Source organism: Manacus vitellinus, unplaced genomic scaffold (assembly GCF_001715985.3).
Source record: "Manacus vitellinus isolate BGI_N305 unplaced genomic scaffold, ASM171598v3 scaffold_10_pilon, whole genome shotgun sequence".
NCBI lineage: Eukaryota > Metazoa > Chordata > Aves > Passeriformes > Pipridae > Manacus > Manacus vitellinus.
The window spans coordinates 16094520-16118337 of record NW_021938838.1 but is presented as its reverse complement, the minus strand read 5'-3'; the positions used below and the strand labels follow the sequence as shown (position 1 = coordinate 16118337).

The window sequence follows — 23818 nt, the reverse complement described above, 5'->3', positions numbered from 1 at the left end:
ATTGGGCAACATGTTCGTTGATAGAAATTTAATGTTTCAAGTTGTGAAGAGAGAAGAGAGTTCAAGGAGAACTAAAGAGCTTCCAGACTGATATTAGTATCTGACAACTGTATTATAAAATGTAAATTAAAATTCACCAAACTGCAGCAAGCAATCAGTAATACTGATTATTATTATTATATCATTACAGTATTTTTATAATACTGTTGTAATGCTGGCTTTTTACTTGCCAGAACAGCAAAAGGATATTTAACAATATTCTGTTTGCTCATTCTGTTCCAATTAGATCAAAGTAGCAAAGTCTTCATGTTAGTACCTGGTTCCCCATAATCTCAGCAAATGACCTCTACAAACCATAGCGTACAGGGAATGAATGAAACTTTAAATTCAATTTCTTTATACTATTTACATTTGTTTTCTCTTGGCTTGTCACATTCAGTACTGTAGAAAGAGCTACTGTGAAACACAAGACTCAAATTCTGCCCAAGTAAATTTTGAGTCTAAACCTGCAATGTTTTTAGTTGCTGTTCAGCAGCCACGTGGTGTGTAGCAAACACACCAAATTTCTAGGTTCTCTCTTTTTTTCCAACTTTTACAGTTTGTCAGGGTCCTGAAGTTTTGCTTTTGGGTAAAAGAATCTTAGTTTTACCTATTCTGAATTTTGTTACCAAGCTACTATTAGGTCAGGTCAGTTCTCATGGTGGTTCACTTCCTGAGTGACTCGGTGTGACAGCTCTTTCCCAAATATGCCTAGAAGGGGCTGCAAAAAAACCCTCAGTAATGTGGTGCATTAACTTTTCTGCAGCAATTCCAACCATAAATAGTTGCCAAAGACATAGGACAGAGTCATTCAGATCCCACTGGTGTGTGGCAGGGCTCTTGCCCATTTTCTCCAAGTTCCCAGCAGTGTCACAATCATCAAAGGTTCGGTCAGTGCTGCTCTATCCCAACAACCTGGGTCCAGTCCAGTTTGTGATCATACTCAACTAGGTTATTTATGGGAGGGGAGAAACTTCTGATGGGGCTCTTTTGTTTTATTAAGCTGAAGTGAGGATGGTATTTTAGCCCAGACACCTTTTTTCCCCAGGTTTTGCATTAGAGAAAATGTGACAAAGCTGCACAACACAGCATCTGTAGCATTGCATCTAAACCCATTTTTAGTTTTCCACCTTTTATTTCAACATATTTGGTCCAGGGCCATAATAATAATAGCAAAAATAAAATGACAATAAGAAGAAAAGTTTGCCTGTTTATGTAAATATAAACCATGCTGATACCAGCAATAGGTACTCTGGCCATACTCTCTCTTTTCTCTCCAGAAATTGTAACTGAATTAGACTTTTCTTGTCCCCCTGAAAAAGATGGGAAGAAAAGCTCCAGCAAGGCCAAGAAATATGCTGTATATTTAAAATTAGGTCGCAATATATGTTTTGGCTGATGTGATGGATAAGCAAAGATCAATCACTTACCTGAAAAAAGCTGTGCAAGGCTTTCACTCTATTTAAATTAGGGAAAAAACTCCCACTAGCTTCAGTGTGAATTCTGAAATTCCAGTTCTGTCCTTCAGCATTGTCCCATCCTCACTGCATGCAGACTTACAAGTATTTTGACTTTAACAGTCTCATATTTCATCACCACAGTTACTTTGATAAAACTTGTATTAACAGTATTAAAACTGTAATAACTTGACACAAGGGTGAGAAATGGCAGTAAAGTATTTCAAATACTTTTTGATTTAAACAGATCCCCCTCTCTCTAAACACTGGCTCAGTGTTTGAATTTTCCATATTCATATTTCATACAGATGAAATAAAAGTGACTAAAGCGTTTAACAAAAAAAAGTTTATTACCAAAATACAATATTAAAGTCAATACGTGACAAACTCCTGTAAAGCAAAATAAATTATTCTAACATTGTACAGTATTCCAGAAGGTAGTTAAAGTAGTACTACAGACTTTGCTTCATAGTTCCAAACAGTTGTCTATCAGGAACACAATCCTAGAGAGAGCTTAAGGCATGCAGCTTAATGTGCTGGATAACTTTATAAAACAAAACTCATTCTATTTAATAAGATACAGTATCAGAATTAACTGCAGTCTTTACATGTCAGTTTTCTAAATTTTTTTATACTTTGGCTATAAAAGCAGTGCCATAGTGTTACAATACCTTTTCTTAAAAAAATACATGTACCCATGTCCATGAATATCAAATGCAAATGTAAATTTCTATTAAATATATCTTAACAAATGTTACTTTGAGCACCAACTGTACATTTTTTCAAATGATTAAATAAGTGCTTATGAAAGAGGAAAATGCAATAACTCTGACTGAATCCCACTCTCTTTTCCAAGCATAAATCAGAAAGATGAAATATGCAAATATTTTTCAGTACAGCCCAGTCTGAATGAAGTTTGCTCTTTAGTGGAAGTATAGGCATTTAAAACAAAGCTGCAAGTTACAGTTCATATCACAGAATAAAATCTAATTTAAACAAACAGCACGTGAGTAGCTGATCACCTGACAGTGCTGTGACCAAAGATCCAAGAATATTTTAAAAGCTTAAAAAAAGGGGAAAACCCCAGTGTTTGTGACTTTGAAATGCGCTTAAACCCCCTTCCAAAACATGCAGCCAAGCCAACCACGGGCTTTTGAAAGCAGATAACCTGAGGAACAATTTGCTTTCAGAAAAACTAAGTCTATGATTACATGCAGAACTCCTGACAGAGTCCATGGGAATTCAGTGGGTAACTAAAGGCAAGCAGCATGGAGACAGATAAAAAAATAAACCTCTGTATGTGGGAAAGAATTCTTTGTTGGCGTTTGTTAGGACTGATAACGGTTTTTAGTGGCAAGTAGCTTTCTACTATTTTATAGGAACATGTGGTCAAAAAGAAAAAAGCAACAAGATGGCAAAGAACTGAGAATAGACATGTCCTGCTCAGTAATCCCATGACACTGATCCCTGGTGCACTGCACACAGTGCTGCAAGTGTGCCTTCCACAGACACCAAAGCTGTTCATTTTGATTCAAGATTAATCACTTTTTAAGTCTTGGTTCACTGTCATCTCCTTCTTAGCTTATGAATGCAAGTTTTTCACTTTTATCTTTCACTAGCTGAGCAACTTTAAAATAATTATCCCTTTACACAAAACCAATAATGTGGTAAATATTGTATCTGTCAATACTGATTGGTAGTTTAGCAATGGATCTCACTGTCCTTTAATTTTTCCAACAAGGGATCTCTGAATGAGAAAGTTGAGATGTATTCCAGATAATGTAGGATTTTCACATGAGTTCTATACTGAAGGTAAAATATTGATGTAAGACAGTATGAATATCTCACTAAAAGTTTACTACCTCTAATTGAATTTGAGATAGTGTAAATAAATCGTGCTTTTTCAAATGTAAAACCCATCTGTAGGAATACAAAAAATAACTTTTAACTAAAAATACTGTGTACTTCACATATGTATTTAAAATGTCTCAAATATCTGAACACAAAAATGCTTTGAACTTATATCCTGACCAATTTTTAAAGTAAAATGTGTACTTTCTCCTTTCTAATTTATAAACAAAATAATAGCTATTTAACCTTAAGAATAGATCAAATTGAGGAAATCTCGTGAAAACAAATACCATTAAATGTACTTGAGGTCTTAGTGCTTTTACCCTGGCCTTTACATCTTGTGCTGCTTCATGAGGCTGTACAAAGACCTTTTGTTTTCTTTTCCTGGTCGCCACTTCAGTCAGTGATAACACAACAGACAGACACTACACGTGCCACCCCCTCAGATTTACAGCTGGAGCTGATTTCTGAGAGCAGAAATGTATAAATAAAGGAACCATAAACCACTGATTTGCTAAGAGTAAGTAACTTTTTGAGTCATGAGCTACTAAAAATCAGGCAACTGCACCCCCATGTCGGGAACTAGGCGTGTTGCTGTGCATCTGCCATTCATTAAAGGCAGGAATACCTGCCTGATTTAGAAAGTTTAAATCTGGCTGCTAAAGGGCTTCTTTGGAGGTGCTACTACTTCACTTGATTGATATATGTATTTCAAACGAGTGAAGTAGCCAACTTTATAAATAACCTCAGCAAAGTTGCCAGGTAACTAACCAGTGTAATAATATCCCAAACTGATACACAGATGAATGTCTTGGACTGCAAACTGCTGTAACTATAAAAACAACAAACCAGAAAACCCCCCACGCTGTAATTTTAGAAGCTAAAGGTTTTAAGAGGGAGAGATTTCTATGTGTTTCTTAGAAAACAAAGTAATCTCTAATTCCCTTTATGAATCCGTACTAGATGCAGTAGTAAAATTTATTCTATAAGTGACTGGATGCAGTTTTGGCTTAAGACATTGTTTGCCTTTTTTTTTTTTTAAATAAGATTTTCTACAGGAAGGTTATCTTTGAGCTCATTATTTCTACATTTACAGCTCTGACAGACACAGGGGAAACTTAGCCACTCAGTGGGATTTCAAAGATTGCCAAAGCATGTAGGCATTTCTCAAAATCCCAATTTGTGCTCACCTACATCTTTTGGAATCTACATCACTTAGTGGCAACTATTATTCATATCTTGTTCTCATTAAAAACCTTGCTCATACATACTGCAAAGTAATCACCACAAATGGCAAGTGACATTACAAGGTTGGTTTTTTTAAACAGTTCTGCTGAATGTGTCAAGAAAACCATTACAAAACAACAGGTCATTATTATAAAGGATATTTTACACACTATGAGTTGGAAAAATATCAGGTTTTTTAGTGGGGATCCAATCAAATTATTAGCAAAATGCTTCTAGGCCCTTCAACTTCTGCTGCTCTACCTTCCAGAATCCAGTGGGGTTTATGAGATCATATTGTAAAATTTTTATCTGGTCTGTTGCCAGTTTCAAAAAAAGACTGTTAAAAAGTCCTTTGCTGAATGACTTGGAAAGCAACAAAGAGGGAGGAAGAGAAAAGCTTTTCAACTGATACAAAGCTTTCACACCTTTGGGTTTTAATGTACTGTACTAATGCATTATTACTGATGAGTAACTGACAAGAAGAGAAGAAAAACCAACAATCCTACATTCTTGGCACCATATAAAGAAATAACAGGTTCAAATGGATCATTCTATTCATCACTCATTATATTTATCTCTTAAATGATTCATCAGTCCCTGGTTAAAATATTGTACTCCTACAGAAACAAGGACTCAGGATGGGAAATCAAGTTTTGCTAGCAATTCTTCTCTTTAGCAAGTTTCTCAGGCAAAAATTAGCAAAGCAAGAAAATATTCACTCTAGGAAATCCTCTTAACTTACTGCTTTACCTAGTTTGTATTTTGAGTCGTGGTGTGGTCCTTATTTAGGATGATGTTTATGATTTCACCCTCATGTTCTTTCATATGATCCAGCAGGTTTTCTTTGTTAGTAGACTCAAAACCACAAATGCAGCAGCAGAAGAGAAGAACACAGTATTCTGTGCCAAGATGGGGTAGAGTGGAGTTCTTTTCTAAACTGCATGAGGTATTCATCAAGTTAGGTTTTTCATTCTCATCAGAACCTGAAATTTCATTTGTAGTCTGGTTGATAGACTCTGTAAAAGACACCAAGTTGTCTGAACTTCCTAGTATAGGTACTGTACTTTCATCTGTGCCTTCTAATAAGGTTTTGTCAGTGAGCTGTCCTTGAAACCTGGAATAATAGGAAAAAAACAAAACAGATATCAAAATGTACAGTTGTTGCTTTTTAATAGGAAGTTTATTTTGGATCAGGGTTGGGTCTTAGGAAAATTCTAGATGATAGGGCTTGACAGCAAATCAGACATACCTACTGCTTTGTGATATGGCATCATTAATGGCCTTGTTCACTTGTTCATAGTTATAATTTTGGTCACTTGCATGTTTCCACATGTGGGACTTCAGGGATGGAGGATGGCTACATACATATCCACAGAGAGAACATCTAGGGGAAAAATGGAGAAGGAAAAAGAAACATTTAAAAGTTAAATTTTATTAGTTTAGTAATGGATTAGTTCTTTCAAAAGGATGAGCAGAGAGATCCACGTGAATCTTCTTCCTGGTCCCCATTTTCAGTTTCAGAACTAGGCCACATTAGTTTGCAAAGTTCCATCCTGAAATATAAGACTAGCTTTAGGGTCTGAGAATGTTTAAGTCTGATTTTTCTGATTTCTTTAACAACTGAATTAAAATCTTATCTGTTTGGCCTGTTAAGACTGCTTAAACACTGCAAAAATGCAGTATTTCTGATGACTGCAGAGAGAGGGCGTGCGTTGGTGTGTGGGATCTGGCAGGCAGGTAGTGAGCTCTCTTTGCCATTGCTCTGAACCAAGCAGGGCTGTGTAATCAGCACTGATAATGTCAATTGAAGTAATAAAGTCTTTGCTGCTGTAGCATGTATTAGTTTATTTAAGGATCACAGAGCTGTTGAAATTGGAAGAGACCTCTTGAGATCACCTACTCCAGTGCACCTGCCTCGAGCAGGATCAGCTACAGCAGGTTACTGAGGACAGTGTCCAGTCAGATTCTGAATATATTCACAGCTCAGGAGTCAGACAGGTGACCATTTTCTCCATAGAGTTTTCTATCAGCTTGGGTACCTCCAGATTACTCTCTATTTCCCTGCAAAACACTGTCTTATACAGTAAAGAACAAAACCTTGAAGAATAAATCCTATAAATCCTAGGGAGATGTAGTGTATATGGCTGCAAATAACCCAAAACTGATCAAATCTCATATTAATTTTTTCACATATGAACACAGAACAGAGGATTTTTTTAAAATGTTTCTTCAAATGATAAATAAGTCACCTCAGCATAAAGGAGATGAGTGCATGACATCACTCCACAGCAGAACCTCACACCTAGTCAAGATGATGTAGCTGCTTGCCTTTTGGACAGAGAAGCTCCTTTGCTCAGCTCCCTGCTACTTTGGAAGTTTTTAGTTTCCCAAATCACATGGAAAAGGCCAGAAGCAATCAAAGGTGACCTTGTGCTAATAAATTATAGCTAGGAAAGGATTTCATTCCTCAATGAGAGTAAGATGTTTTCTGCTCAAGCAATGTGATCCCAGTAGGTACACTATGATGAGTCTGTTAAAATTACTACCATACTAGTCAGATTTTGTAAACTTTTAAGACCTTTTCAGAAGTATAACCTGGAAACATAAGAAGGCCTACACAAAAACACGTTATACACTACAATTCAGTAAGGTTTTATGACTTCTCTTAATGACAGTAGAATATACTCCCTAAATGCCCTGCAAATAATCATATATATTGGAAACTATTTCTGCTCAGCAGAAGATTGCAGAGAACAGCAAAAATCTCCCAAGTTGGGTGAAGGCATGGTACATTACCTTGCTTATGTAGCAAGATAATTCTGTCCTGCTGGGGAACAACAGGCATGTCCTTCTAGCTCACTTTTCTCTATTACTTGATTTGGAATGTAATATCCTATTTTTATCTTTTCCTTCTAATTTGAAGCCTTACAAAGAAAATGGATGCTTTCAAAGATAGGCCAGTTCATTCTCAGATTGAGAATCTTAGTGTCTCTAATGAGGCTGTTAAAAAATAAATCATTAAAAATAAGATAAAAGGCAGACCTTATAGTTACTTTACAGATAAAATTAGGCTAAAATATTTTTTAGTTAATTAATTTACTCATTAATTTATACTTATTAACTTACTAATAAGATTTACTTTGCTGAGAATACTGTGAGAATATTGCCAAATACTGTTGACTACTTTAGTGTAAAGTTCAAATGAGACACAAAAACTCCAACAATTTTAGCATGATGCACTACAGTTAATGATCATGTAATTAAAAAATATAGTTACAGTATATGTGACACATTCTCAGAGAGACAAAATTATTTACCTTTGAGTTCAGTAGTAGAAGCCTTTCAGTTCCATAGCATGATCTGCCCTACAGGTTGACTTATGGTGAATTATTAAACTTTACTATTCAAGTGTATCCTAAATTGATCTACCAAGGAAACAATTATCTTTCAGCTTTTGATAGACTTGGGGATGCAGGGACCAAAGTATAATCTCTGGTAACAGTAAGAGCACTCAGCAATACTGTGTGAAGTATGACAGCAGAACAAATAGAACTTAAAGCTTCTTGGAACATTTTAGGGGAAAAGGCAGTGGAAGGACTTTTAAGTTGTAGAAGAAGCTTTTCTTGAGAAGAAACCTTGATGTGAATGTGCTTTATTTGCATTCTCCCTATTGCCTTTAAAATATTCCACTAAGAAGTGTTCAGAATATTCCTGAGTTTCTTCCCTTTCCCAGCTTTTTTGTTGCAAATTAGTAGTAGACAATTACACATATTTGTGCCAACTTTCTCATATATATATAAACCACACATACCTATGGACAAACTGTAAAGGACACTCATCACTTAAACATAATGACTATTCATACTAATTCTTAACTAGGTAATGCCAACCTGGATTCTAACTAACATGTATATGCAAAGGCTGTGCTTAGACTAGGATATTAAACAAAGCCAGAGAACATTCCTGGATACTGGAATTTACCCATCTATAATGTTAAATATTAGAAGTGCCATGACATGGTTTTGGCACATGCATCCTCCCAAACAATTCCAGGCATGCTTTGGTAATTAACTCGGTCCAGAAACTACTTGCAATAGGCAGTTTATATGCAACCACCACATTCTGGGAAGAAGAAGCTGAATGCTGTAGCAGAGGGAAGCCGTGGACATGTTTAATCAGCCAGCATAAACACCGCCTGGGAATGCCACGGCAAATCTCTCCCTCAAAAAAAAAGCCAACCCCAAACAACTTTCTGGAACAAAGAATGAGTCTAGGAGGGAGGATAATAGAATCTAAACACTGCTTTGTTTCTTAACATAACAAAATGAGTACTATGACAGCTTTTTGCCAAATGAGAGCCGTTACATACTTGTACTGTTCCATTAGCTGCACTGCCTGATGCTCCTGGGGGTGCCGCCTCATATGGCATTTCAAGCTATTCATATTTGTGGTGGCGAAGTCACAGACTCGACACCTGAAGAGACAACAAGAAGTGAACTAATCTGACAATTAACTGCTAACACTGTTCTGAAAACAAGAGAAAGCAAAGGTACCTAGAAAGATTACAGTTCAAGGCTAACAGTATTTACAGAAGTCAAAGTGATGATGCTGACCTGTAATTGTTGGGCAGTGAGAATCTTTTGCAGCCCAAAAATGCCTCCACCTTTCAGCAGGAATCCCTGGGCATGGGGACTATGTTCCTTCCTTACACCTATCTTGTGTACCCCTCCTGATGTGGGCAAGGACCACTAAGTGTAAGGGGGATGAGGATGCAGTGATGGGATGCAGCCCTGATCCAAGTTACCTGGCTGTGTTGATCAAAGGCACAATGTGACCCTAAGAGCTACAGGGGACAGACTGGATTCAGACATGAGCCTTGTTCCTCCAGAATATGTGTTCTACTTAATGCAACAGCAATGTTTCTCATGCCATTTTAAAAGTCAAACTATATATTTAGTAATGAAATGTCTAAGTTTCAGGGCATTATAGCTGAAATAGAAATCAGTGACATGATCAACACGTTTAGCTTCAAGTGCCCTCAGACAAGTGTGTCTCATCACGCTGTCCAAATTATGTTGGGGATTTTTTTCTTACTTCTGATGCACTATCTTTGTACAAAAACAATACATAAACCATTCTGAATGTAGATTTAGATCCACGGATTTGGATCTCAAAGTACTGCACAAATTCTATGCTATTCATGAATATCAATATAGTACCACAAAACCTTCCTGTATAGAACGTATTTAAGTGGAAACTATCAAGCTCAGCTAAAACTCCTATATATTTGTTAGGACTATAGTTGTTGTTTTTTTTTAATGGTAAAATGTCTAACATTTATAAAGTCTAGTCTATAGTGTGGAACAGTTTAAGACTGCAGGATACTTTGCATGAAAATACTCACTTTATTTTTGAAAGGATTTAATTGTGCAGTATTAAAATCCAGAAGGTATTAAATCTACAAAAACACATCATTTGAGGCTGTACAGCTTAATTTCCAGCAATTTTTGTCAAATTCTAAAATATGTTTAGAGCTCTAAATATGGCATCAATAAAGTAGGTTGCTATTTGATACTATGGAGGGCTTGAGAAATACATGTTTCAGAAGAAATACCATAAATCCTGGATCATTATGGATTTTAGGCTGTTGCTTGAATACCCTGCCAGTTTTTTGAATTTGTCTAAGGAGATTATGAAAAAATAGTAAGAAAAGCAAGCCACATCAGTAGTTTATATTTAGTATGCAGCAGTTTGTATCACCAATGGAAAATTTCCAAGGGTTCCTAAATCAAAACAGGCCAACTAACACCAATTCGAAAACTACCACGTACAAGACACTGCAGTATCTGCTGTTCCAACCTCACAAGTGATAAATAATGGCAAGAGGGAAGATACTGAGGAGAAAAACAATCTGTTTGTATTCCACGTTTGCTCTCTGAGCAAACATCTTGCAAATTTTTGCTAGTGTTCTGGGATATCATTATAATGCACAAATCAAAATACAACATGTCTTCTGGGTTTGTTTATCCAAAGGAGAAAGTCCCTGGCTGAGCTCAGCATTTCAAGGTGTCGACTTTCCAGAACTTGTATTAAAAAGTCAGAAGTATATCAGCTCAAAAAGCCTATTAAGTCTGATCTATTTTCTAGCCACTAGAGAGGGACAGAGATCCACACTGAATGAGCACAGATTGAATTTGCAGGAATTTATGCAGCAACCAATAGAAAAGTGCAGGATTTAGTTTTTTGCTGGGGACCTGAGCTACAGTATTACACATGATTTTAGATATCCAAGTTTCTATATAAATCCATATGATACCCTCATAGAAAGTTCATAAAATCTGATCCTAAGTGAGTGTGGTAATATTGTTTGAAACCTGTGAAAAAGATGAGGGGTCTGGCGACAAGATAAAGGGCAGAATTTTGCCACACTCTGTAGTAGCCAGTGTATAAAGCAGTAATATGACAAAGAAGAACATTTTGCAACAAAGCAAATCCAAAATGAACTTAAGCATGCAAGGATTTGGAGAAATGTCTTATTGCTGTTGGCTGAAGTCCAATATTACAATGTAATTATTTCCATTTCCACATGTGAATGCTTCAAACTGAAAACAAGCAATAGACTGCTACAGCAAAAGGTACATTCTGGAAAAATTAGCAAATCTTAATTACATGGTTTGAGTCAACCAGCAAGTGTGGCTCCTTCAAATCTGCAGTAGAATTATGTAATTGCACTTCTTTAGCAATGTCTTCAAAATTGCATGAGCAATTCAGTAACCTTGTCAGAGGCTGGCAATAATTGAGACACTTACCTGTATGGCTTATCAGAGTTATGGATTCGTCTGTGATTTCGTACACCAACGTAGGTTGTGCTTGTGTAGTCACACACATCACACCTGTACAGTTTCTGAACTGAAGACTTATTTCCTGTATGAAACAAAATCCGTTATTTTAGAGAGTTGCATCCAGCATTGTAAGGAGTTCTCAGATGAGAATTTCATCACAACTGAGTTACGAAACATGAATTAACATTTTAGAGTAATAGTTTTGAATATTTAATGCTTTTAAAGTATTAAACAGGCAACGGACATAGAAATAATAAAGGTATGGTTGATTTTACCATGCTGTTCTGCATTAGCCCTGCCATTTACTGGAATTATTAAAATTTTAGGAAAACACATTCTTTATGTGGACACTTCCCTTCTTCCTGCAGTTGGGTAAAATCCTGTCTTACAGCAAAAGGTGATGAAATGTGGGAACTGCTGAACCCAGCAGTTTCACTGCTTTGCAGAATGCATCAAATCAAAGGAAAAGATGGGGATTGAGAAAGGAAGAGTTTCAAACTGGCAGACACAGAAAACCAAAGCAAAAGGCCTCCCAAACCCTCCAAATCCTCTTCATCATCCACATATACTCACACTTTCTGAAGGATATGAGATGATAAAAAAAATAGATACTGACCAGATGTCTTAATAAATAATTTGGAACTTCTCCAAATTACTAAAAAGCAATTGTAAAAAAAAAATCATTTTTTCTTTCCAGAATGAAAAAGACTCTTGAAAAATTAATGGTTGCAGAGACAGAGGCTAATGACTCCTTAAACACAGGAAAATGTGTGCCCACAAGTGCACAGTTGGAATATTTTTTGAGATGTAAGTGTGTAGACTTAAACAGCCCTGTTCCTGCTCCCTCACTGAGTAATGGAACTGGTTTGGGTTAAGGTATTAACATTTGGGAAGAGGGATGGTATTTTTATGCAGGTAATTTTCCCATTCCCATGCAGCACTTCATGCTTTTTTTTTTTTCAGACTGAATCTTTTCATTATCAAAACAGCAACTGAGAATCTTTACAGTAAAACTCTAATTTTAAGGAGACATTTCTTTTTCCCCACAGGTAGGCATTGAATTATGTAAAAAAAAAAAGTCTTAGAAATATTGTCCTGAGGGATATAGTCACACAGCTAACTGAAGTAGAAAGGAAAAATTACCACTAATTAAACTTGCACCCCAAAATTCAGCACTTTTGGTTCAAGATGCAAAGTAATTAGGTAGGGCTGATAACCCCAGAGGGTTATTATGAAGAATATACAGTATATCATGTAAAATAAAAGAGCAATCTGAATACAAAGACAGTCTGAAATAAAATTTGAATAATTCTGTGTGTACCAAGATAACAGAAAATATATTTCCTATTTTTCACTTTAAAACATGACACAGTGCTCACTCTTCTGGCATTCTTATAAGAAATAATATGGAAATAATATATAACAGGCACTCTTTGCAAGTCAACCTTAGGGCAAAATATATTGGAATTTTTCCTACAATATGCTCATCTAGTAAAATTTATTAGTTTTGGTTTTCCTTTAATGTAAATTATAAAAACAATCTTAATTATATGCTTGGAACTTATATTTCTACAATTAATTTTTTATGAAAGCACATTTATGTAGATCTCAAATGAATCGAGGACATTCACTGGGCTGCAGATCCATGGGAGAGCAGGGGCTGTGTGAAGCTATTCCATGCTCCACTTGAATGGGTTTTCCATCTTAAATTCTGCAGTTTTAGAATAAACTGCTTCCAAATGCATTTTCTGTTACGAATTTGGTATTTTATTGGGCAGGCAGCTTAAAACAAACAGTGTCTAATGAGATTTTTAAAGCATTATGCAAACATATTAGCTATGGCATAGTTCTGTGTGGCTCACACCCAGTAGCACACACTTAGGAGCAATTATTTATACCAATCACTACTTTGTATTTATTCCTTCAACAAGATGCACATAAATTATAATACATCAAATAATCCCTTGCTGTTACAAAATAGCAGTCATGTCCCTCATCCCCTTCACTGGCTTATTTCTTGTGGGTTTGGGGCCTCTTTTGCTTTCTGGATAGAGAATATCAGGTCTCTTAAAAGTGAACATGGAAATGACAGATCTTTTTTGTAGCAGCAGTAACAGGTGCTCCTGTAATGCTGCTTATTACCCTATTCCTTCATTATTAGACATTTACAATCTGATCAGATGCAGTGTCATAATGCTCCCCTTTAATTTATTGTACAACCATGATGAATAAAGAGACTTTTAGGACTAACTATTTCATAAACAAGAAATGAAACTGTTCCAGCTCAGGCATCTTTCACATAAACAGATGCTACGCCATAAACTTCTTTGTTTTGTGTCGCTTTATAGGGATGACATCTGTTTGACAAGAGATTGCTGTACTGCAGTGGTGTTGCAATTTGATTATAAATTGGTTCTGAAATAATTTAAGCATTCCACAGTATGAGTTAATAAAAGTTTAAAAGGAGAACTGTTTTCATTCAAGCCACATTACTTAATTTCATGTAGGGTAAACAATCAATTAAAGTGCATGGTTTTAACACTTGGATAAGATAATAATGAGTAAAAAATATTTTAAAAAAATCTCTGAAGTAATTACATTAAAAGCAGGCAGATTTCTTGAACAGGGGCTCCTCTTGCATGGAAGTTTAGTTACAAGATCAGGATATAAACGGTAAAACAACTTCAATTAAAACATACTAATTTCAAAAGCAGATAGTCCTCGATTTTCAGTCGCATTAACAGGACTTCAGCTACAAAGGTACAGTATTTCCCAAAATCTGACATGTTTCAGGCATTACAAGACAGTTATATTCCTCTATCATGACATCTTTAGGAATACTGGTTTACAGCAAAAAAAAACATTGTCAGAAGTAATAGTCCAAGCTGTAACCAGCTAAACTAACAATGTTTTATTTCCTATCACTTCCATTAAAATATTTATGCTATTGCTTCTGAAATAAAAAACCCAGTACTTAATGGGAAATGTTCCCACTACCAGCAGACTCTCCCCAGCCATCTTCCTGTTTTCTCCTGACTTCAGATGGCTCTCTCAGGCTAAGGTGTACTAAGCACTGCAGATCAACTTCCTGAATTTAAATGCCTTCTGCATTGATGAGAGCAAATAGGAGCTGGGAAGGGTCATTCTACCTGAGGCTAATAAGGTAATTAGCTTTTAAGTTTCTAACTCATATACTGAAAGCCAGAAACAGAGTGTGAGCTAAGAGAACAGAAGGTAAAAGTTATGGATCTCAGTCTATTCTGACATGGACCATGTTGCTTTGGAAAAGCATTGCTGGTTCAAGCCATCCCCCCTAGCTCATGCTGGTTAGTCCCTTTTCTCACAAGGAGTTGCATTAATTTCAATAATTTTTGCACTCACTGACCAGCTGTAGAGGAGAGAGTGGAACCCAGAAATTTCTACTGCAACCTAAGTACTATTAGAGTGCACATTTTGCTGTCTAAACAAACAAGAGAGCACAGTTAGGACAGAAAAGAGCTATGTGCACAAAATGGAAACACTTCAGCTCACAGTTGTTCAGAGACTATATAATTACTAGTATTTTTTCACAGTGCTCTAAAATTTCAAGGTGTTAATAATTACAGTGTTCCCTTCAAAATAAAAATGCTGTAAATATTTTCAGTAAAGGTAACTCACCAGAGAAGAGGATGCATTTACATTGCAGTGATAAATACTGGGTCTCCAGGATACTCACAGGATTTTAAGGCCACGTTTTCTCCTACAGAATTTGGTTATTTTTTCCCCTGATTACCTTAACACATCAAGGGTTTGAGGTTTATTTGTTGCTGTTGTTGTTTGTAAAACAAACACTATTACATTATAAGCAGATACACAGTTAAACAAACATCTGAGCAACCTGGTCTAGTGAAGGTGTCCCTGCCCATGCCGGTGGTTGGAATAAGATGAGCTTTAAAGTCCCTTCCAACCCTTAATATTCTGTGATTCTATGAAAATCCATACCTACTGTTACCTTGGCAACTATTACAGATACAGGTTGCATATTTAGAATGCCTTACATTTGCCTCTCTAGGGCTAAAAGAAATTACTCATTTTGGACATTACCATAATTAAACAGAAATTTCTAAACACAGAAGGGATGGAATTGTATGTATATGCTGACAGCAAACTACATTACCATGGTGACTTTAAAAAAAAAGGCTTTCTTTTGTTTACTGTAGGTGATTTGAAAAATACTGTAGCTGCTGAAGGAAGGAAAAAATTCAGAGTAATACTCTGTATCATTTGTGTTTCACAAGAAATACAAGGGTCAATTACAGGGGCTAAAACCATCTTACCTAACAATTAATGCTACCTCAAGACTGACTATGGTAAATTTTTTACACTGAAAAAAACACACAGTGAAGGTTATGATCAGGCATGAAAACATTTCAGCGTGAAGGAGACGCTGAAACAAATACAGCAAATAGAAGTAATGTTATGAATGACTTTTTGTAATTTCAGGTGTAAATATACACAGTACCTTCTCTGTCATCAACTTCATTGGAAACTATGAGCTTGTTAGATGTAGCTGTTGAAAAGATTTCTGGAAGACTGTGTTGTTCTCTTTCATGATTTCGCAGTTGGCTCTGAAAAAAAGGGTTTCCCATGTTTAAATATACACTACAAACATACAGTGATCACTTGAAATGCTGCAATCATCTGTGACATTGTTACTCAAGTTTTAATGACAACTGTTATAGAATGTTAACATATATACAGATTACCCCTTAGGTAATTTTACTAGAAATAAAACAAATATCACGGATTAGTAACATAAAGGATTGATGACAATGACCGAGAGCATTCTATGATTTGTGTTCATTTAGAAAACAGATTTCCTTCTTCCCTCATTCCCACAGACAACTGGCCACTGTTCTTCCTCCAAAATTATTATACTCCCAAAGCAGTATTAGATTAGAGGTTGGAGCTTATGTAAAAATTAACTCAATTTTTGTATTGCCTTGTGACTTAATACGTTGGTCCTGTTTCTGCTTGCCTGGGGAAGGAAGGGAAGAGAGAGCCTTTTGCTACCCTACCTGTATATTTTTTCAAACTAAGTGTAAATGACAGTAAATATGGGGTAGGATTGCCTACAGGAGTTTCAGCTGTAGAGCTCGATACTGATGCAATCTATTCCATATTCCTGAGTCCTGAGCTGAGTACACAGGGACACACTCACCAGCACTAATGCTTGAAATAGCAATTAGGAAAATGGCAGAAGTATATTATTCTGCTCTGGTATGTAATCTTTCAAACCTAAGTTCTACAGAACATCCAGACCAACACAACAACAGAGAAACAAAGAAAATGGTTTCTGCTTCAGTGTGTCTCATGGTACTCCCAAATGCCATGATTACATTTGCACACTCACAACTGGCAGACATGTTTGAGCATTCTTTTGAAGTTTCAACTATAAAGTTGTCTGATAGTTTCATTTCCTCCTGTAGTTGTTACATGTGGGCAGAGAAACAACATGATGTTATTATGTCCATAAGATGATTCTCAGGAAAATAACTTAAGTGAGGAAGCAAATTTATTTCAGTGGGTAACCCAGAATAATTACAGCTGAATTGTATATTGCTGGCAGTATCCAGCAACTAATTGTAATTACAACGAAGCCAGGATGTCAGACTGAATTAAGTTAGAGAGAGGGATCACCGATTATTAAAAAAGTAGCAAATTAGGTTATTTAGCTATTACAGGCAGGCTCAGGAAAGCACTTTACCTTGTAATGGAAGGATTCCTCACACTGCTTGCACTGGTACATCCTGGTTTTGCAGTGGTTGATCATGTGGCTCTCCAGGTCCTTGCTGTTGTCAGCGATGTGCTCGCAGATGGGGCACTGGTAGGGCTGGCGCTGGCGGTGCACCCGCAGGTGCTGTTTGATGTAGCCCTTGTTGCCGCTGCTGTAGTGGCACAGGCGGCAGCGGTAGGGCCGCTCCACGTTGGGGATGTATTCCACCAGGTTACTGCCGGGGATGTTCGCATCACTGGCGTTCTGGCACTGTGCGTTGTCTTGTAGTTCTTTCAGAATGTCGTCGTCAGAAGCGTTCTGGTCTGTCCTCTCCTTCAGTTTTTCGATGACGGTCAGCAGTGACATGCTGATGCCCATTTTAATTGGGGCTTCTGATAACTCTGGCCTGTCTTTCTTTATCTCCGCTATTGCACATTCACTTTGGTTTAAGCCACTAAACTCCTCTGAAGGATCCTTAAGTGAGGACACCACTTTAGAATGAGCCACGCATGGGCCATCAGCTCCTCCCTGTCCTGCACCTGCATCCACAGCATCTTCCCCAGTCAGAGCCCTGAAGCTGGACCGTGTCAGTTCTGCAGCTCTGATGGGCATTGTAACAAGAGCTTCTGCTGCTAGGGAGTGCAGCCGTAGAGACTCTGAATTTGTCCTCCTTCGTGCAGGAGGCACATTTTCATCAGCTGTTACATTTTTATTAGGGCTTAATTCATTATCTTTCTTCTCAGTATTATTCCATTCTATTATTACTTCTTGAATTTCATCTGAACGGTAAACTTCAGGTTCTTCACAGGTAACATGGGACTCCTCAGAGATTAATTTTTTTTCTGTGTCAATGTCAGTGTTCATCAAGAATGGCTTTTGTAAGACACTTTCTTCAGCACCTGGCAAACGCTCTACTATTACATTAACGTGACCCTTTTTGTTTGGACTACAATTGATGATTTTCTGTGCTGATGACAGCAGGCTGTCAGTTATCATATTGTCCGGTTCTGTGTCTGATACAGTCTCCTCTACAACCTCTGTAGTAGGAGAATGCACCACAGACTCAGTTAATATCTCCTCCTCTTTTACATTTGTTCTTATGGGTGACTTACACGACAGTTGCTCAGAATTGCAAATCTGAAGCTGAAGAGAAGGTTCACTGTGTATATCGAGTTCATTGTTTTCCAAAGAAAGGACAACTGTATCCACGCTGTGAGGTGTGTGAGTTACAACTGTCTCTGACAAGCTGGCAGCTTCATTTTCCTCCTCAAAGATGGGGTAGGAGCAGTCGACCTCCCCGGCGTGTTTCCAGGCGTGTGTTTTGAGCATCCTTTGCTGGCCACACGTGTAGCGGCAGATGAGACACCGGTACATGCCATACTGCTCGTACGTGTACCACTTCCTCCTGCCCACCTCGGGCACAGGAGCAGACTGACTTCCATCTTTACATTCCACATTTCCTGTCTGATCAGTCCCTGATTTGACACTTCCTTCCACCGGCCCCTGCAGGAATGAACTGGCGACATTTACGCACTGCTGCGCTTTTGTCTGGATGCTGTTTTTACCACCGTTCTCGTGGTAATTCTGGAAGTGGGATTCAAGCTCTTCTTGGCTCTTGGAAGCAAAATGACATTCTGAGCACATTAATATCACCTCATTTTTCTGCCCGTGTTGTTTTATATGTTCTTGTAGTGTTAAGAGAGAAGGTGATAGAAACTTACAGAGACTACACTGGTAGCACGTCACTTTTTTTTTGCTTTGTGGAAGACATTCAGTCACAAAATAATCTGCTTGTAACTCTTCAGTCTTTTTAGTAGCAATCACTGACAGCTCAATTGCTTTAGCTGGGATTTCACAAAGATCCTCTGTGTCCAAGGACTGCGCAGGAGCATCGGGATGGGAACGTTTCTTCCCTATTAAAAGGCATCTTTGTGACTTCTCACTTTCAACTATTTTGCTCAGTTTCTGGATAACATGGATGAGTGGATCAGTTTTACATTTTCTCTGATCTTCGCTGTTCTGAAGTGTTGGGCCAATGACTGTCTCTGAAATCAGCACAGCTTCCTGCTCCCCAATATTTGGCACCAATACTGCAACAGTGCTTCCTTCTTCCATAATACCTGGGAGAAAGGGTTTGTAAAAAATTAACATTTATACATGCACAGTAATAAAAAGACAACCCAGTATTATTTAGATTTCTCTCTCTACTAAATATGGAAGCCTAATGCCACCAACTTAAGGAAAACTTTCAGGATGGCTACAGAAATAGCCAAGGATGCTGAGGACATTTCATGGATACTATTCAATACAGCTGGACAGCATAATTCCAAGAGAGCCTCTAACAGACTGCCTCCAGGTTGTACAAGGGCAATATAAGTATTTTTAAGTATAAGTTGATGATTAACAGTGTTACAGCTATTCTCTTTTTCTTTACAAGATCTGCACATTTGAATGTTAAACACTTAAATACCAAACAATAGTCCCTCACATATTTATGTCTAAAAACCATGGTATGATATGAAAATGTATTCCTAACATACTTTGATACACTGATGTTTCCTAAAGGAAATGACAATTTGCAACAATGTAATTTACAAAAACAAGCAACTTTTTCCCTTCAAATGTTAGGAGAAGAAAACAATTCTGGCATTCACTTGCATTAGTCATTTAACTGTGACTATTTTAAAGACTGTTCAAATGTCAGATCATACTACTCATTATAAATGTCTTTTTCTAGAAAACCTACTAATTGTAGCTTTTTCTACAATTCCTTAATTGTAGGGAAAATAACTTGGTACTGAAGTTGAAAAGAGCAATTCTTTTCTGTTTTGAGGGAAAGCTATAGGCAGTAACTATTTCCAGTTACACTTCCTTTAAACATATCAAACCATAAACCACAGGCAATAATGTGGTACTGTTGGAGGTTAAATTAGAAGCCAGTATATTTAAATCTACATGAAAACATATCTTGTGATGTGGGCAGAGCTGTAGGGGGGTGTGAGGGAGCTGGACAGAAAGTCTTACAGTAAAATTTACTCCTGAAAAAATGTCTATAAATAACCTCTTCAAGTGCCACTACACACACACACACACACATATATTTAATACATTTTTTAATATACTATATATAAAACTGAGATCATAAAGATTATAGATATTTACCAGTCATCCTTGAAAATTTATGCCAAATTCTTTCATGTGGATTTTTTTTTTTTTTTCAAAAAAGATGCAGGGGCCAAATCAGAACTTCCAGAATTGGTCCTACAGACCCATAAAATCCACTCTTTTCTGCTTATGGATTTACTATACAGCAAGATAATGCATAGACCTATGAGAGCAGGTTCTGTGTTGTATGTTTTCCACTACAGAAAAATTCCAGGCAGAACTACTCAAGTTACCTTTATTTGCCATTCAACTTAGAACTCAGGTTATCATCAGAACTATGGATGTAAGCAATGTTAGTTTTTTAGTGTCATTTGCACCTCATGTTAAATATTTCAAGTTGAAAACTATCATTTGAAAATCACCCTATTCATTTACACAATAACACTTTGCTGTTTGTTTCATACTGGCTGTAACATGTTTAGAAACCATTATGAAAAGTGAAGAAATGTGCTTTTCCCTCTGAAAGCAGATTTAATGAAGTGCTCAAAGGAATAATGTCTACTTGAAATATTTTCACTTTGATGAGTTAAGGAAAATTATAAGGACTTTATAGTACTACTTTAAATTACACTTGGTCCTTTTAAAACTTTGTTAAGTGATGCTAAATAGGCAAATATTTCCCCTACCTTTTTCATCTGAAAGCAGCATAAAAACTAAGAGGAAATCCTCTGGACAAACCATAAAAGGAATATGCTGCCATATAGTGTTGCTATGTCAAAAATGCAAAGAGAGAGATGCATTGATTTGGGATGCTCTCAGCTAATCAAAGTTATCAGATGCATAACTATGGTATATATGTATATATATATGTGTTACATCACTATTTGTTTGGACTGACTTTAATGCTTACGACTGCAGACTTTTTTTTTAGAGGGACTATAAGATCTGTACACAAATTATGTGGAATTTAGTGGTTTCAGTACAGATGATTCGATCTCCCAAGGCATAAAACTTCAGCCTGGCAAGTGCCTGTGCCAGCATGTACCCTTGACACGACCTACACAGGACTTAAAAGAGGGGGTCTGGGGCTGACAAAGGGGCCTGGAGGGGAAGATCCAGACCGGAGGAAAACGCCCGCGCGGGCAGCAGGACCCAGCCAGGGCAAAACGCCTCCGGGTCTGGAAAAGCCAAACCACGCTTTGCACAACCACCTGACCCGGAGAGGCCGCTCCGATCGCATCGCGGCTCCCGAGGGCAGGGAAACTGCACCGGCCGGGTCACCCTCCCGCGGGCCGGCCGGGCCCGACCGCCGCCCTCCCCTCCGGGGAGATCTGTATAAAGCGGCCCCGCGTTACATCGCGCAGGTGCCGCCGCCGCGGCTCCCGGCGGAGCAGCGGCCGCCGCTGCAGCGGGGAGCTGGCCACAGAGAGGCGAGGCGGTGAGGAGGGAAAGGGAAGGGAAGGGGGGAGGGAACGGAGGCGACCCGGCCCGGGAGGCCTCCGCCGGGAGCCGCTGCCGCCCGCGGCTCCGCACATGGGCAGCGCCGCGTCGTCCCGGGGCGGCTCGCCCGCTGCCGCGCATCGCGCCCTGCCTGCCACCCGCTCGCCGCCCGCCCGCCGCCGCTGCCCGCCGGACCGGGCCAATCCCGCCCGGCTTTGACCGGGATTAATGGGGAAAAATCCCGTTTTTCCTCACCTCCGGCCACCGCTTCAAGATGGCGACGATGGAGACCGGATCACGTGACCCGCGGGCCCGCGTCAGGTGACCGGCGGGTGGGCGCTGCCGCCGCGTCAGCGCCGCCTCCCGTTGCCATGGAGACGGGGGGTGTCACAGCCCCGGTGTGGGTGACAGGGACGCTGTGTGACACAATACCGGTGTGTGCAACAGCCCTGGTGTGTGAGACACTACCAGAGTGTCACCGCCAGCCACCGGAGTGTCACAGCCCTGGTGTGTGTGACAGTGCCCGTGTGTGATACACGATGCCCGTGTATGTGACACTGTGACACAGAGCCAGTGTGTGACACACAGAGCCAGTGTGTGACACAGTGCTGGTGTATGTGACAACCCTGGTATGTGTGACACTGCCAGAGTGGGACGCAGTCACTGGAGTGTCATAGCCCTGGTGTATGTGACAGTGCCCGTGTGTGACACCCCGTACCTGTGTGTGTGACAGTGTGACACAGTGCCAGTGTCTGACATGCAGTGCCTGTGTGTGACACAGTGCTGGTGTGTGTGACAGCCCCGGTGTGTGTGACACTGCCAGAGTGTGACGCCACACCGGCATGTCCCAGCCCTGGTGTGTGACAGCCCTGGTGTGTGACACAGTGCCAGTGACACTGCCAGCAGTGGCAGAGCCACTCAGGCTTTAGGCAGTCTCAAAGTGACTGGTGTTCACCCTACAGCCGCAGTGCTTGGGTGATCTCCTGGCTTTCCTTGGCCAACAGTCCTCTGGCGTTCCCATACCCAGGGCCAAGCCAGGCAGCACAATGCCACTCAAGAAATGGCATAGTCTCCCAAAAGGTGTTTTCTTTCAGCACAGATGGTCAACACCTGTAGTTAAAAAAACAACAACCCCCACATTTTGGTCTAAAACGGTGAATCAGTGTGAATATTTCCAAATGCAAACTGCGGAAAACTGTTGAGAAGGTTCAGTACTTTTAAGTGCACAGAAAAACAGAGTTTTAAGCATACCCTGCATGTCAGGGGCAGCCTTGGAAGCTGTGTACCAAAAACGTTATTTGCTGTGGGTTTTTGAGATACTGCATATAAACTGAAAGGTCAGGAGAATAATGAGCTTCAGAAGTGACTCATGGTGGGGTGATGACAAGTAAAATCAAATGGTCATTTCCAGAAAAGGGCTCAAAGTGTATTAATGTGGATGGGTCTGCCCTTGGATTTGGAGGGATCTGGTAAAATTGCAGGAACTTGTAGAAAGTTCACTTCCTCACACGTCTGAAGTTTTATTAATGGTTGTATGTTGTTTCATAGAGATATGATCTTTTTGAAATATTTGCAAATCAGGTATTATTCAAGAGATGGATTTGGCCATACTTTCAATAGGTATCCCTAGTTTTACTTGACTTCTTTGATTCCTTGAATTATGAAACTCTGTTTAATTATGTGAAGTTTTAAGACATTTCAAGCATTATTCTACAATCTCTGACTCGGTAAGATAACTATGATAAGATTTTGATAAGACTTTTTTAAAAAATAAATTGCTGTGAGGAAAATGCAAGTATACAACTTATCTTCTTAACACCTATTATGTGCATTTAATTAAAGGGAAAAAATTAAAGCTATATAGTATTCACCATGTCAAGGGCAGTAGTAGTAATAATGGCAACTTGTTTCAGCTTTTTCTGCCATAGTAAGTAGAGACTTTTCATGGAAAAGTGATTATTTTTAATGGACCTTGCTCCTTTAAAAGCTTTGTTTCCACTTCTGTATTTGTCATAGTTTAATTAACCAGTTACCTGAATTGAATCACTCTTGTAGATACAGAACTCTCACCCTCCTTTTTCCAATCAGAATATGCTAGGATC

General features: G+C 38.6%; 1 protein-coding gene across 2 annotated transcripts; it reads right to left on the bottom strand.

Moving 5' to 3' along the window:
* Positions 1-1827: 1827 nt before the first annotated feature.
* On the bottom strand, positions 1828-22055 carry ZNF507 (zinc finger protein 507). Of its 2 annotated transcripts, XM_018086203.2 has the most exons (7): positions 21972-22055; positions 17163-19291; positions 15918-16023; positions 11384-11498; positions 8944-9048; positions 5824-5958; positions 1828-5688 (listed from the first exon to the last, which is right to left on the bottom strand). In XM_018086203.2, exons 2-7 carry the CDS (start codon positions 19284-19286, stop codon positions 5325-5327), a joined length of 2949 nt encoding a protein of 982 aa, XP_017941692.1. In that variant the 5' UTR covers positions 19287-19291; positions 21972-22055; the 3' UTR covers positions 1828-5324. The 2 variants fall into 2 exon arrangements, with proteins under 2 accessions (XP_017941692.1, XP_017941700.1); XM_018086211.2 differs by lacking the exon at positions 8944-9048.
* Between the last annotated feature and the right edge of the window lie 1763 nt (positions 22056-23818).

Excerpts from the sequence above, each read along its gene's own strand:
- ZNF507 (XM_018086203.2), bottom strand. The coding sequence starts at position 19,286 with ATGGAAGAAGGAAGCACTGTTGCAGTATTGGTGCCAAATATTGGGGAG. Across the intron at positions 5,959-8,943 it reads CAGCTAATGGAACAGTACAA|ATGTTCTCTCTGTGGATATG; the intron begins GTATGTAACGGC and ends TTTTTCCCCTAG. Across the intron at positions 5,689-5,823 it reads GCCATATCACAAAGCAGTAG|GTTTCAAGGACAGCTCACTG; the intron begins GTATGTCTGATT and ends CTATTATTCCAG.